General features: G+C 40.3%; 3 protein-coding genes across 5 annotated transcripts in view; 1 reads left to right on the forward strand and 2 right to left on the reverse strand.

The window, feature by feature from the left end:
- Positions 1–15,006, reverse strand: part of LOC128508444 (E3 ubiquitin-protein ligase TRIM16-like) — a 131,922-nt gene that overhangs the window by 37,655 nt on the left and 79,261 nt on the right. The window lies entirely within an intron of this gene.
- Positions 2,459–6,890, reverse strand: LOC128508472 (tripartite motif-containing protein 16-like). The gene is made up of 6 exons (XM_053479822.1): positions 6,236–6,890; positions 4,030–4,125; positions 3,623–3,856; positions 3,355–3,514; positions 3,176–3,235; positions 2,459–3,066 (listed from the first exon to the last, which is right to left on the reverse strand). Exons 1-6 carry the CDS (start codon positions 6,827–6,829, stop codon positions 2,528–2,530), a joined length of 1,683 nt encoding a protein of 560 aa, XP_053335797.1. The 5' UTR covers positions 6,830–6,890; the 3' UTR covers positions 2,459–2,527.
- On the forward strand, positions 8,737–14,622 carry LOC128508427 (tripartite motif-containing protein 16-like). 3 transcript variants are annotated; one of them, XM_053479772.1, is made up of 6 exons: positions 8,737–9,399; positions 12,922–13,017; positions 13,201–13,434; positions 13,549–13,708; positions 13,828–13,887; positions 14,022–14,606. In XM_053479772.1, exons 1-6 carry the CDS (start codon positions 8,797–8,799, stop codon positions 14,561–14,563), a joined length of 1,695 nt encoding a protein of 564 aa, XP_053335747.1. In that variant the 5' UTR covers positions 8,737–8,796; the 3' UTR covers positions 14,564–14,606. The 3 variants fall into 3 exon arrangements, with proteins under 3 accessions (XP_053335747.1, XP_053335756.1, XP_053335749.1); XM_053479774.1 differs by lacking the exon at positions 8,737–9,399 and adding an exon at positions 9,660–10,718 and having other exon boundaries at positions 12,954–13,017; positions 14,022–14,622; XM_053479781.1 differs by lacking the exon at positions 12,922–13,017 and having other exon boundaries at positions 14,022–14,615.

Consider the following 15,006-nt stretch of genomic DNA (forward strand, 5'->3'; position numbering starts at 1 on the left):
GAGTGTCCTGTGGTGGAGAACATATGTTGGTTTGGAGGCAACGAGTTTGACAGATAGTTTGACAGTTACAGTAGCAACGAGTTTGACAGCTTGCCGATGGATAACGTCCCTTTCTTTCCATGAGATGAATGTGCTTTGGGTTTGCATAGACAGAAATTTTTTGACAGTGGAAAATTTGGTAGTCACTGTAACTGGGAAGGAAAAAATCTCACTGTGGTTAGTGTGCTTAGACAAGCAAGGATTTCATTAGTGACTGGAGTGTCAGCTGATGTCCCTTTGTGTATGCATAATAATAATAATAATAATAATATTACTAAGAGTGTGCGTTATCGGGAAACCAGGCCCTGGTTAGTAAAACTGAGTGACACGGAGCCCATAAAATTTGGACGATGCCGTTTTGGAAGCCTCCAATCATCCTGAAGTCAAATCTTCACACTGTATCGCCATCACAGGAACATGTTGCAGAATGTGCAAATGTCTATATTAGGTAATCAGTTATTCCCGAGACAGAAGGCCTTCTTTTTGAAGAGTTATGAAGACGCTAGAAATAAACCCCACAGCTATTCATTACTGGACTTGACACCCTCCTGTCCAGACCACTTCAGACTAAGAGCCGGTCTACTACCCACAGAGCCGACTTGTGTGGATATACCTTAGAAAAAAATGATAATAAAATAAAAATGTCTGCTCGTATAACAAGAAACATGCCGTTGCTCAGGTCTTTAGTCTCCATCATTCCACGTCAGTATAAAGCTATGTTGGGAACTTGCTCCGCGGAGAGATCAGAGATCAGAAATGAATATCACCCCACGAGAAAAAAGTACAACCTTCTCCTGCAAAGATACGTTAACCTTCAAAAGCAGAGGCAAGATGAGACTCGAGAGATCATACTAAAAATAATACGAAGAAGAAATTATTTTAAAAGACAGTATCGATTGCATTAACCCTCGATTCCGGGGGAATTCCTGTTATATTTTACAAAAGATATCTGAGGCGCCGGGGCCGGAGGAATGGAAAAAAAATGGCGAATTTACAATTACGATTAGTCGGATGCATGAGACAAAACTCGTCATCGAATCAGCCTGATTCCCAAATCTACACCGTTTAATAGAAGCCTTTCACAGAAGAAAATGTTCATGTTCATGTCCAAGGCTCCAGCTGTGTCTTTGTAAAACACTCATTTATTATTAACAGCGTTTGATGACTTTTAAAACTTGTGTAAGAATTAAATTACCATTTCTATACAAAACATCATGTATTTTCCATAAATCATTAATAATATTTACAGAATGATTGTTTTTTTAATAAAAAATAACCATAATATCAACAAACTGTAAATAAAGTGTAAACATATGATGCATATTCATTTTTTCACTGAAAACATCACCAATCTTAAGGTAATGACTGGGGAATTCTGGTTTAGGTGTAATGTTGCTTGCATGAGCTCGTCCCAGTGTGTAGAACCAGTTACAGATCTAATAATATACAGAATCTCTTCGAATCCCTTTACCTCATCAGGTACACAACTGAAACGGGTTTTAAACTTTAAAACATCGTCGACTCTGTTTTCGATGACTTTAACCACCAGTTTCTGCATTTCGCTGGTCACCAGATACTCACACACATACGAGCTCCATGTTCTCAGGCAGTTACACATTTTCTTTCTTTTCTTTCTTCTTCTTCAGACATCGTTTCCGTACCAGAAGTTCACAACTTTTTCCAAGCTTCTGCTCGTACAACTCTGGCTCCAAATGACGCCTAGTTAGAAGACAGAAGACACCTGCAGGAGAAAGTGTTTCACCGTGATGGCGGAGGTCAGCGGACCGGTAAGTGCACCTGCAGTGTGTTACACTAATTATATACCGTCAGATATTCTAGTCATTTTACTGTGATGTAAAGAAGAGAGAGAGAGAGAGAGAGAGAGAGAGGTACACGGTGGTGGCCGAAAGTATTAGGACAGTATACACCATGTATTAGTTCTCTCTGTGCACGAAATAGGTGACATCACTAATTATTACGGCTCTGAGTGAAGAGACGAGTTAATTAAATGTGCTGTTGTGTTAACTGTAAAATACAAATCTAATATAGGATGTGAAGATTACAGTAAAGACCCTGTGTAAACTCACAGTGTATCTCCCTCAGCAGTGATATTTTACACTTTTTTACAGCCTCCTCTGGTGATTATGTGTGTTATAACAGCATGTAGTGCACTAGTTAGGGATCTGTAACATTTTATAATCCATCCTGGACGCACTGAGAATCTTCAGAGCACTCATGCCAATTCCAAAAATCCCACAATAAACAGAAATGTGTAAATGTCCAAACCACTGCAGCAAACTGCACACACACATCCACTGCTACTGTGGACACACACTCTGGTTACACACATGTTGTTTTATAATAGTCACAATTGCATCATCCAAATGTCAAAAAAGACAGAGGACAGAAGAGAACAGTATTAGTGAACATTTCATATTAAACCTTTATTTCAGTAAGATTCATATGAAAAGAAGAAACCAGGAGCATTTTATTCTGGATCACAAAATCTCACAGTTGATCCATAAGAGTTGAGCCAGAATCCAGCGTACAGAGGCTGAGTGAATGTGGTGTGGACTCTGTGGAGGAGCTTCATCGTGTCAGAGACGCTGTAGAAGGACAGAGTTCCTGCACTGTGATCCACATACACTCCTATTCTGGAGGATGATGGAGCTCTGAGATCAGTCTCAATGTTGTTGTGCCAGAAAGTGAGAGAAGAAGAAGAAGAACACCGCAGACTCCAGGACATTTTATTGCATCCAAACAGACACCGATAACCCCGTCCTTTCCTTTTGATGCCTTTATATGAGACTGATATTAACACACCTCCCTCACTGCTCCACTCCACCTCCCAGTAACAGCGTCCACACACACTCTCCTTACTCAACACCTCCCACCAGTAGTCAAATCTCTCTGGATGATCAGAGTACGGCTGCTCTGTCTCACTGTCACATGTCACCGCTCTGTTCTTCTCAGATAGAATGAGGTTATAATTTACTGTGTTGGGATCCAGAGTCACATCACAGAAATCTAAACACATGAAAAATGTGAACATGTTAGATATTAATCACAGGGTACATGTGTGTGTGTGTGTGTGTGTGTGTGTGTGTGTGTGTGTGTGTGTGTGTGTTACACGTACAGTACAGAAAATCTTCTCTGCTCTTTGGTTCTGAGGGTAAAATCATCTGAACTGCTGCAGCTGTGGAGACACAGAAACAAAATGGAGACAGAAAAATCAGGTGCTGTAAAAGACAGAAACAGTTTAAAGTCCTACAGTTTGTGAAAGTAAAGATTTCAGAGCAGGACAATTTCTCTCACCATGTCGAGGGATTTTGATGAACTCCTCCTGGCAGAATTCCTCGAGTCTCTTTTTCAGATCAGAGAGAGATTTCCTCACTCCATCAAATGAGAGATGTTGATTGACAGTGATGCTGGGTGAGTCCTCACGTCCAGAAGAGACACTGAGAGACTGGAGACTCTACAGAGAGAAAGAAAAACATCATGGAGAAGGAGAAAGGAGGAGAAATATACATGTGACTATACAGACAGGTGTGTGTGTGTGTGTGTGTGTGTGTGTGTGTGTTACCTGGAGGAACTGGATGTGATCGTGTGTGTGTGAAAGCTGCTCCAGCTCAGTGAGTCTTCTCTGAAGATCAGCAATTTCCTGCTCCAGTTGCTCCAGGAGTCGTTCAGCTCGACTCAGTTCAGTCTTCTCCTGAGCTCTGATCAGCTCCGTCACCTCCGAGTGCTTTTTCTCCATGGAGCTGATCAGCTCAGTAAAGATCCTCTCACTGTCCTCCACTGCTGTCTGTGCACTCAGCTGTTAGGACACACACACACACACACACACACACACACACACACACACACACACACACACACAGGATTTAAAGCTCATCTATCATTCCCTCTCTTACTGCGACTCTAAATGACTCCATGTTGTCCATGTTGTATGTGTTTCTAGGAGCAGCTCTGTCTCTGCTCACTGCTCACCTTTATAGTGTTCACAGCCTGTTTCAGCTCCTGCACCTTCTTCTGCTTCTCCTGGATTCTCTGCTGGGATTTCATCTGCTCCTCCTTTAACTCACTCTGAGGACAAATAAAACACATTTCACTCTTTATGCATCATGAGGTTATGAGTTCAGTGTATGAATATTAACTTCAGATAAAGGGTTAAAGTTCACTCGGGTTCTATGGAGAACCTTATTAAAGGGTAAAAGGACAGAACGTTTGTGTTTTTTCAGTTCCAGAGAAGTTCATAACGAGTGATGAGGAGGTGATGATAATTATTATGACGTGTGTTTAGTTCAGCATTAATGAAAACGTGTTGTAGTAGAAAACGCTACAGGCTATGGCCAGAAGTGCAGAACTCAGTAGAACATTCATATACATAAGAAGTTCCCAGTCCTGATCCTGGAGCGTTCCTGTCCTCCATATTTAGCTCTTCCTACTGTTCTAACACACCTGATCCAATTAGTCAGCTAATTAACACACTCTTTGTCTGTGTGTGTGTGTGTGTGTGTGTGTGTGTACTGAGGGACATCTCAGGCTCTGTGAGTGCTTATGGTCGTGGACAATAAGCATAAATTTGGGGACTTCTATAAATTTGGGGACTTTCAATAAACAATATTAAATATTGGAGGAAGTGGATAGCGCTGTCCCCTGAGTGTGTTACGCCGCCCCCAACGGTGCGTAAGCGAGCAGTTTGAAAAGATGCGGTCGGCTGGTGACACATGGTTCGGAGAAACCACGTGATAGTGTTTGGCCCTTCCGACTGAGTGGTAGTAGTAGCTTTAATGTGGGAGCCCCCTAGTGATGGGGAGGAATTGGCCACACCTTAAACATATTGTAAGATGAAATCTATATATTTTGTGTGGAGATTTCTTTTATATACAGATGTGGCCATTAAAACTGCGCGTGTTTTCCCGCGAGATGCCATTTTGTAATGTCTTAACAGGGACAAAATAATGAAAGACATGGCAATGCCTCAGTTTAAATGGTCTTAAAAATCAATTTAATTTCCTGAAAGTAGGCTATCTGATGCCTGATCATGAATGAACAATATAAAAAGATATATATAAAATAATAAATCCAAGCTCTTCCCCAAAAATAGTGTGAATGTCTGCAACAAACACTAACCATTAAAATGTTAAGAATTTAATTAAACACAAATATATAAATTAGATTTTCTTTATACATAATATTTTCATTATATAAAAAACTCATGCTAGGGTACTTTTACTACGCTGAAGTACCATTTAAAGCTATCTGATCATTTCTCTTTTATTTGCTTACTTACTTACTAACTTGAGAATGCTTTAGTAAAGAGCTCTAATACAATGCTAATATGAATGACAATGGAATATTACAGAACGTGCAAGTTGACGCCCATGCACCGATCACTAACCATTAAAATGTTAGATTTGAATTAAAATGGCACTTATATATATTCGTGTTTTTGATCAAAACGCCGCACGCGCAACTCACTTTAACTTTGCACAATGCAGGGTTTATTGTTTTGTGTATATTTAAAGCACATAAACACAATAAAACAATATTGTTTTAGGCTTTTTGCACACGCGCAGGTGCGTTACAATAATAATAAGAATAATAACAATAATAATAAATTCAGAGCACTACTAGTACCACTACTACTACTAATAATAATAATACTAAATGGAGAAAGTGCAGTTAACGAAGTATCATCATAGAAGGAGAGAAGAAAATGAAGAATAAATACATGTCAGTATTTTCCAGTTTAAGCTCGACACGTTTATGAGCTCCGTCGCTTGCTGTCAATGAGTGCCTAAGAGACACAACACATTTTCGGGCTTCAGTAGACACACAATACTTCAGACTGAAACACGACTGCCCCCTACAGGTAATGCAGCTGGATCCCTTTTCTCGAAACGTGCGTTTTTAATGGCCAGACCTGTAGTATTTTATTTATGGATTTGGATTCATAGAATTGAAATGAATAAATACTTTATATTTTGCAATCTCAAGTATTAGTAGTCTATGTGTACAGATGAAGAACTGTGGAACGGGTGAAACTCGAAAAAAGAGGACACACTTTGTGACATTCTGTTGTTTTTGTTCAGGGTGTTGGGGGGGAAAAGACGAGTAATAAAATAGAAGAGAAGCGCCTGACGGAGTTAAAAAAATAAAAATTACAAAAAAGTATAAAATGATTTCTCACCTGTTTTTCAGTTCTGTAAGCTTTAACTGAGACAGTGTCGTGGCTTTTGTGTTCATCCGTCACACACAGATAACAGATGAAGCTTCGGTCAGTACGACAGTAGATCTCCAGCACTTTGTCATGCTCAGAGCAGATCTTCTCTTCTAGATTTCCAGAAGCTTCAACTAAACTGTGCTTTTTCAAAGCAGGAACTTCATAGTGAGGTTTCAGATGAGTTTCACAAAAGGAGGCCAGACACATCAGACAGGACTTGATGGCTTTGTGTTTTCTCCCGGTGCAGAAATCACACTCCACATCTCCAGGTCCAGCGTAACAGTGAGCAGGAGAAGCAGCTTGCACTTCAGTCTTCTTCTTTAGTTTCTCCACCACTTCAGCCAGCATGTTGTTTCTGCGTAGAACAGGCCTTGGAGTGAAAGTGTCTCTGCACTGAGGACATCTATAAACTCCACTCTTATCCTCCTGATCCCAGCAGTCATTAATACACACCTTACAGAAACTGTGACCACAGGGGAGAGTCACCGGATCCTTCAGGAGATCCAGACACACTGGACAGATGAACTGATCCTGATCTACTGAAATACTGGCCTCGGACATTTTCCCTAAACTCACACTGAACTAGAGAGAGAGAGAGAGAGACTGTGAGTTTTGTTTCTTCTAAAATGGAACGCCACTTCCTGGTGTGTGTGTGTGTGTGTGTGTGTGTATGTGTGGGTGAAAGAGAAAAAAAAGGAGGAGCACAAGGACAGAGCTCATGAATGTTCCTCTATTAACCCTTTCTTGGACACAATTCCTTTTAGGGCAAAATAAAAACTCTAAACTGCCCCATATAACATTCGAGTCTGTTTAGGAAAGTCTGAGCTTATACACTATCTGGGCTCAACTTACACACATTCCACAATTATTATCTTTATTTCTAAAACCAGAAACCAAAATGCTTTACACAAAGTAAATTTACTATAATAGAATTAAAACTAAATATTAAATCCTTATTGTTTTAATCGAAAAATAAAAATCTGAAAACAAATGATTAAATAAGATTACAGTATATTCTTGAAATAAAAAAATAAATTAATAAAGCTTTTTCAACACTCTTAGCAACAGATCATCTACTTCAAGGTACACAGGAGTGGAAAAAATCTCCCTTGAAGAACAGTTTTGTACCTTTTCGATAAATGTACCCTTAATGGCACGAGAAAAGATTATTTTCTAACAGCATGTAAATTATACATTTTGAGGGTGTATTTCAGAAAGTGTGTTTAGTGAAAATTCAGAGTTAGTTGAGCCAGGATTCGAGGAAATTCCGGGTTTTCGGTTTCTAAAAGCCAGTTCAATTAAACTCAGAGTCGGTTACTATGACAACACACTCAGTGAAGCTAACCTGCCCACTAGCATTCTGTGGCTACATTCAACATGATGTTGTAACGTCGCTTTCTTTTACATCTCACAGCATTAACTGTTTAACTAATAACATCAGAAAGTAAACACGTATAATCCCGACCGGGTTCACCGAATAAAAACGCCAGGACACACACACACAGACCTGTCTGTATAGTCACATGTACACTACCGTTCAAAAGTTTTAGAACACTTTCTAACTCCATGATGGTTCCTGATGTTTATTTCTTTCTACATTGTAAAGGAATGCTGATGGCGTCCAAAAAATGCATTAATCTCCTTTGAACAGTTAATGGTGAGATGTTTCTGCTACTTCTGCTCTGTAAAGACTTCATAACGCCTCTAATCTGAGGTGCTGTTAATTGGTCATTTTTCAGGCTGATAACTCTAAATGAACTTCTCGTCTGTGGCAGAGGTAGGTTTTGGTCTCGCCCTCCTGGGACGGCCTTCATGAGAGACAGTTTCATTATGGTGCTTAACGGATTTTGCAAATGCACTTGACAATACTGTTCTTTCAAGAACTATTACAGAAAGGCTGACCTCTGTGTTTTAAAATAACAACTTACTGATGATTTTCTTGTTGTTACGTAATTACCTAATCCCATATGTGTTATTTTATAGTTTTGAAAATTTCCAGTATTGTTGTAGAATGTAGAAAATAAATCATTAAACAAAACAAAGAAATTTGCAAGTGACCCCAAACTTTTGATTTATGTATTGAATATATATTTTTTTCTGTGTATATATATATATAAACCATAATATATATATGGTTTATAGGTGTTTTACTGATCAAATAGTAGTAATAATATTATTATGGTTATATATTACTACGGTGGTATGTATGGACACTGATTGCTCCAATGCTTAAATCTTACATTTTTGTAAAGCATTTTGTTTTCTGTGTTAGAAATAAAGATACTGATTATGAAATGTGTGTAAGTAAGACTAGTTTTCTCCAAAAGGAATTGTATCCAAGAAAGGGTTAATAGAGGAACATTCATGAGCTCTGTCCTTGTGCTCCTCCTTTCTCTCTCTCTCTCTCTCTCTCTCTTTCTCTCACTCACACACCAGGAAGTGACTTTTCATTTTAGAAGAAACGAAACTCACAGTCTCTCTCTCTCTCTCTCTCTCTCTCTCTCTAGTTCAGTGTGAGTTTAGGGAAAATGGCTGAGGCCAGTATTTCAGTAGATCAGCTTTCAGTGGATCAGTTCATCTGTCCAGTGTGTCTGGATCTCCTGAAGGATCCGGTGGCTATCCCCTGTGGTCACAGTTTCTGTAAGGTGTGTATTAATGACTGCTGGGATCAGGAGGATAAGAGTGGAGTTTATAGATGTCCTCAGTGCAGAGACACTTTCACTCCAAGGCCTGTTCTACGCAGAAACAACATGCTGGCTGAAGTGGTGGAGAAACTGAAGAAGAAGACTGAAGTCCAAGCTGCTTCTTCTGTTTACTGTTACGCTGGACCTGGAGATGTGGAGTGTGATTTCTGCACCGGGAGAAAACACAAAGCCATCAAGTCCTGTCTAGTGTGTGTGGCCTCCCTTTGCGAAACTCATTTAAAGCCTCATCTTGAAATTCCTGCTTTGAAAAAGCACAGTTTAGTTGAAGCTTCTGGAAATCTAGAAGAGAAGATCTGCTCTGAGCATGATGAAGTGCTGAAGATCTACTGTCGTACTGACCGACGCTTCATCTGTTATCTGTGTGTGACGGATGAACACAAAAGCCACGACACTGTCTCAGTTAAAGCTTACAGAACTGAAAAACAGGTGAGAAATCATTTTATAATCTTTATCTGGAGTCATTTCATAAATTCAACAGTGAACATTTCAGCCAACAATTTTAAATGTTACAAAGTTACAAAGATGAACTCTTTATCTGTCATTAATTGAGCTACTTAACCTTCCTTTTGTGTTAGGGTATTTTTTGTTAAAAAATAACTGTGGTTTATCACACCTGAGTTCAATTTCTGTAGTCACCCCCAGGCCTGATTACTGCCGCACCTGTTTCAATCAAGAAATCACTTAAATAGGAGCTACCTGACACAGAGAAGTAGACCAAAAGCACCTCAAAAGGTAGACATCATACCAAGATCCATAGAAATTTAGGAACAAATGAGAACAAAAGTAATTGAGATCTATCAGTCTGGTAAAGGTTATAAAGCCATTTCTAAAGCTTTGGGACTTCAGTGAACCACAGTGAGAGCCATTATCCACAAATGGCAAAAACATGGAACAGTGGTGAACCTTCCCAGGAGTGGCCGGCCGACCAAAATTACCCCAAAAGCGCAGAGACAAATCATCCGAGAGGCCACAAAAGACCCCAGGACAACATCTAAAGAACTGCAGGCCTCACTTGCCTCAATTAAGGTCAGTGTGCTGAGGTCACCGATGCTGAAACTGCACTTACAGTACTTCTGCTGAAACGTTTAAATCCAAAAGTGTAACATCTGTTGGAGCTCAGTACCTCTTGACTTACATGGCAGGACAGCTGCTGCAAATGTCATCAAAATGACCCCTGGAATCACAAGGTTTGCTGTGATGAGAGTAAGTGACATCAAGACATGTTTTGATCTGTTTATGCCATTGTCACTAAAGAAAATCATCATTGCTATGACAAGCCTTGAAGGAAAAAAGGTTCATGGCGACATGTGGAATGACATTGATGAGGAATACCTGGATGCGTATATTGGTGTTCTTCTTCTTGCTGGTGTTTACAAATCCAGCAATAAGGTCACTGATAGTCTCTGGGATGCGTCGACAGGCAGAAATATTTTATGGGCAACAATGTCACTTCAGTCATTTCGAATGATATCAAGAGTCCTTAGATTCAACAACAGAGAAACTAGAGAAAAATCTGACAAGCTTGCTCCCATCAGGGATGTCTGGGAAAGGTGGATGCAGCTTCTTCCACTGATGTTCAACCCAGAGCCAGAGGTAACAGTAGATGTACGTTTTGTCCCTTTCCGTGGAAAATGCCCTTTCCGTCAGTACATGCCTAGTAAGCCAGGGGAATACGGCATAAAGATTTGGGCAGCCTGTGATGCCAAAACCAGCATGATTTGCATATGTAAATATGCATGGAATCTGCAGATTTACACAGGCAAACATGCAAGTGGCATTCCTGAAAAAAATCAAGGAAAACATGTAGTCCTCGATATGACTACTGGACTGCAAGGTCACAATATCACATGTGACAATTTCTGTACCAGCTATGACCTTAGACAAGAACTTCTTAGGTGGAAACTTACCATGGTAAAAAAAAATTAACCTGAGCTGCCTGCCGAAACTTTGCAGGTGAAGGACAGGGCTCCACTTTCTTCAGAGTGTGATACTTACAGTATGTCGACTTTTAACAAAGACGCAGCTTTGTCATCAGCAAGTGACAGAAAGCCCATAATTATCTTGGACTATAATAAAAACAAAGGTGGAGGGGACAACCTGGACAAGGTGACTGCCACCTACACTTGCCAGAGAATGACCCGGAGATGGCCAATGGTTGGGTTTTATAACATTCTAGATGTGTCTGCATACAATGCATTTGTGTTGTGCACCCACATTCACCTAGGGTGGAACTCAACCAGAAAAAACAAGCGGAGAATGTTTCTTGTGGAGTTAGGAAGTTCCCTTGTCAAGGCACACATTGAGCGAAGGGAACGGGTGCCCCGAGATCCAGCCGCTGCAGCCATGGTCAGACAGCTGCAGTGCTCACGTAGCACTCCTTCCACACCATCAGCAACACAAAGAGCATCAGTGCCAGCATGCTCTCCGGCTAGCACTGCTTCAACATCAGCCTACACAGCCACAACCCCACTGAGACCACCTGATTCCAAAAAAAAGAGGTGTCAGGTCTGCCCTAGCAATAAAGACGGAAAGACAAACATACTCTGCTTCTACTGCAAAGAACACAATAAAAGTGTCACTTTTTGCCCCACATGCATCTAAATGCACATGCATGTTCTTGCACACAAAGACGTTTTTTAAAACTAGTGCCTCATTTCTATTGGTTTGATTTGCTTGACTGCTCGTTGTTTGTTTGACCTTGCAAATCCACATTTTGAGATTTACTTGTTTAGCTTTCCATTTATATTAAAGTTATTTTTGAAAATACATTTTTGGCTTTTTCTTTGAAATAAATATATATGGGTCAAATTTGACCCGTAACACCACAGACGTTACTATATTAATTAATATTATAATAATAAATATATATAACAAATTTATTTAAGAGATGTGTTCTAATGCCTCTCAGTAATAGTCAGGTAACATAACCTTTTATTCATTTAAATAATTCTCTTGAGGTTCATTTAATCATTTTTTAAAATTGAAACGAGAAGTATGCTGTTAAAATAAAAGCTCTTGAGGTCACAGCAAAAAATTCTAAAAAAACAACAACATTCTTTTAATGGAAAAGGAAGCAAAACAAAGTAACCAAGAGGTAAGGAAAAAAATAGGATGATAAATAATTGTTTTGGGGGTAATATGTCTGATTAAAGACACGGGTCAAAACCGACCAGTTAACATAAGAGATAGTAACAGAAAGCTAAGATAAGAGGAAGGTTAACTCAGCTCACAGCACCTCACAGCTGGGGTGTATTTCAGAAAGTGTGTTTAGTGAAAATTCAGAGTTAGTTGAGCCAGGATTCGAGGAAATTCTGGGTTTTCGGTTTCTAAAAGCCAGTTGAGTTAAACTCAGAGTCGGTTACTATGACAACACACTCAGTGAAGCTAACCTGCCCACTAGCATTCTGTGGCTACATTTAGCATGATGTTGTAACGCCGCTTTCTTTTACATCTCACAGCATTAACTGTTTAACTAATAACGTCAAAAAGTAAACACGTATAATCCCGACCGGGTTCACCGAATAAAACCCCCGGGACAACTCCGTCAGGCGCTTCTCTTCTATTTTATTACTCAGATGTGTTAGAACAGTAGGAAGAGCTAAACATGGAGGACAGGAACGCTCCAGGATCAGGACTGGGAACTTCTTATGTATATGAATGTTCTACTGAGTTCTGCATTTCTTCCAAGAAGTAGCGTTTTCTACTACAACACGTTTTCATTAATGCTGAACTAAACACACGTCATAATAATCATCATCACCTACTCATCACTCGTTATGAACTTCTCTGGAACTGAAAAAAAAAAAAACGTTCTGTCCTTTTACACTTTAATAAGGTTCTCCATAGAACCCGAGTGAACTTTAACCCTTTATCTGAAGTTAATATTCATACACTGAACTCATAACCTCATGATGCATAAAGAGTGAAATGTGTTTTATTTGTCCTCAGAGTGAGTTAAAGGAGGAGCAGATGAAATCCCAGCAGAGAATCCAGGAGAAGCAGAAGAAGGTGCAGGAGCTGAAACAGGCTGTGAACAGTATAAAGGTGAGCAGTGAGCAGAGACAGAGCTGCTCCTAGAAACACACACAACATGGACAACATGGAGTCATTTAGAGTCGCAGTAAGAGAGGGAATGCTAGATGAGCTTTAAATCCTGTGTGTGTGTGTGTGTGTGTGTGTGTGTGTGTGTGTGTGTGTGTGTGTGTGTGTGTGTGTGTGTCCTAACAGCTGAGTGCACAGACAGCAGTGGAGGACAGTGAGATGATCTTTACTGAGCTGATCAGCTCCATGGAGAAAAAGCGCTCGGAGGTGACGGAGCTGATCAGAGCTCAGGAGAAGACTGAACTGAGTCGAGCTGAACGACTCCTGGAGCAACTGGAGCAGGAGATTGCTGATCTTCAGAGGAGACTCACTGAGCTGGAGCAGCTTTCACACACACACGATCACATCCAGTTCATCCAGGTAACTAACACACACACACACACACACACACACACACACACATCCTGTCTGTATAGTCACATGTATATTTCTCCTCCTTTCTCCTTCTCCATGATGTTTTCTTTCTCTCTGTAGAGTCTCCAGTCTCTCAGTGTCTCTTCTGGACGTGAGGACTCACCCAGCATCACTGTCAATCAACGTCCCCCATTTGATGGAGTGAGGAAATCTCTCTCTGATCTGAAAAAGAGCCTCGAGGAATTCTGCCAGGAGGAGTTCATCAAAATCCCTCGACATGGTGAGAGAAATTGTCCTGCTCTGAAATCTTAACTTTCACAAACTGTAGGACTTTAAACTGTTTCTGTCTTTTACAGCACCTGATTTTTCCGTCTCTATTTTGTTTCTGTGTCTCCACAGCTGCAGCAGTTCAGATGATTTTACCCTCAGAACCAAGGAGCAGAGAAGATTTTCTATACTGTACGTGTAACACACACACACACACACACACACACACACACACCACACACACACACACACACACACACACACACACACACACACATGTATCCTGTGATTAATATCTAACATGTTCACATTTTTCATGTGTTTAGATTTCTGTGATCTGACTCTGGATCCCAACACAGTAAATTATAACCTCATTCTGTCTGAGAAGAACAGAGCGGTGAAGTGCAGTGAGACAAAGCAGACGTACTCTGATCATCCAGAGAGATTTGACTACTTTGAGCAGGTGTTGAGTAAGGAGAGTGTGTGTGGACGCTGTTACTGGGAGGTGGAGTGGAGCAGTGGTGTGTACATATCAGTCTCATATAAAGACATCAGCAGGAAAGGACGGGGTTATGAGTGTCTGTTTGGATACAACAATCAGTCCTGGAGTCTTCGGTGTTTTTCTTCTTCTTCTTCTTCTTCTTCTCTCTCTTTTTATCACAACGACATTAAGACTGATCTCAGAGCTCCATCATCCTCCAGAATAGAAGTGTATGTGGATCACAGTGCAGGAACTCTGTCCTTCTACAGCGTCTCTGACACGATGAAGCTCCTCCACAGAGTCCACACCACATTCACTCAGCCTCTGTACGCTGGAGTCTACCTCAGCTGTTATGGATCAACTGTGAGATTTTGTGATCCAGAATAAAATGCTCCTGGTTTCTTCTTTCCATATGAATCTCACTGAAATAAATGTTTAATATGAAATGTTCAATAATACTGTTCTCTTCTGTCCTCTGTCTTTTTGGACATTTGGATGATGTAATTGTGACTATTATAAAACAACATGTGTGTAACCAGAGTGTGTGTCCACAGTAGCAGTGGATGTGTGTGTGCAGTTTGCTGCAGTGGTTTGGACATTTACACATTTCTGTTTATTGTGGGATTTTTGGAATTGGCATGAGTGCTCTGAAGATTCTCAGTGCGTCCAGGATGGATTATAAAATGTTACAGATCCCTAACTAGTGCACTACATGCTGTTATAACACACATAATCACCAGGCTGTAAAAAAGTGTAAAATATCACTGCTGAGGGAGATACACTGTGAGTTTACACAGGGTCTTTACTGTAATCTTCACATCCTATATTAG

The sequence above is a fragment of the Clarias gariepinus genome, chromosome 2 (genome assembly GCF_024256425.1).
Source record: "Clarias gariepinus isolate MV-2021 ecotype Netherlands chromosome 2, CGAR_prim_01v2, whole genome shotgun sequence".
In the NCBI taxonomy this organism is placed as follows: domain Eukaryota; kingdom Metazoa; phylum Chordata; class Actinopteri; order Siluriformes; family Clariidae; genus Clarias; species Clarias gariepinus.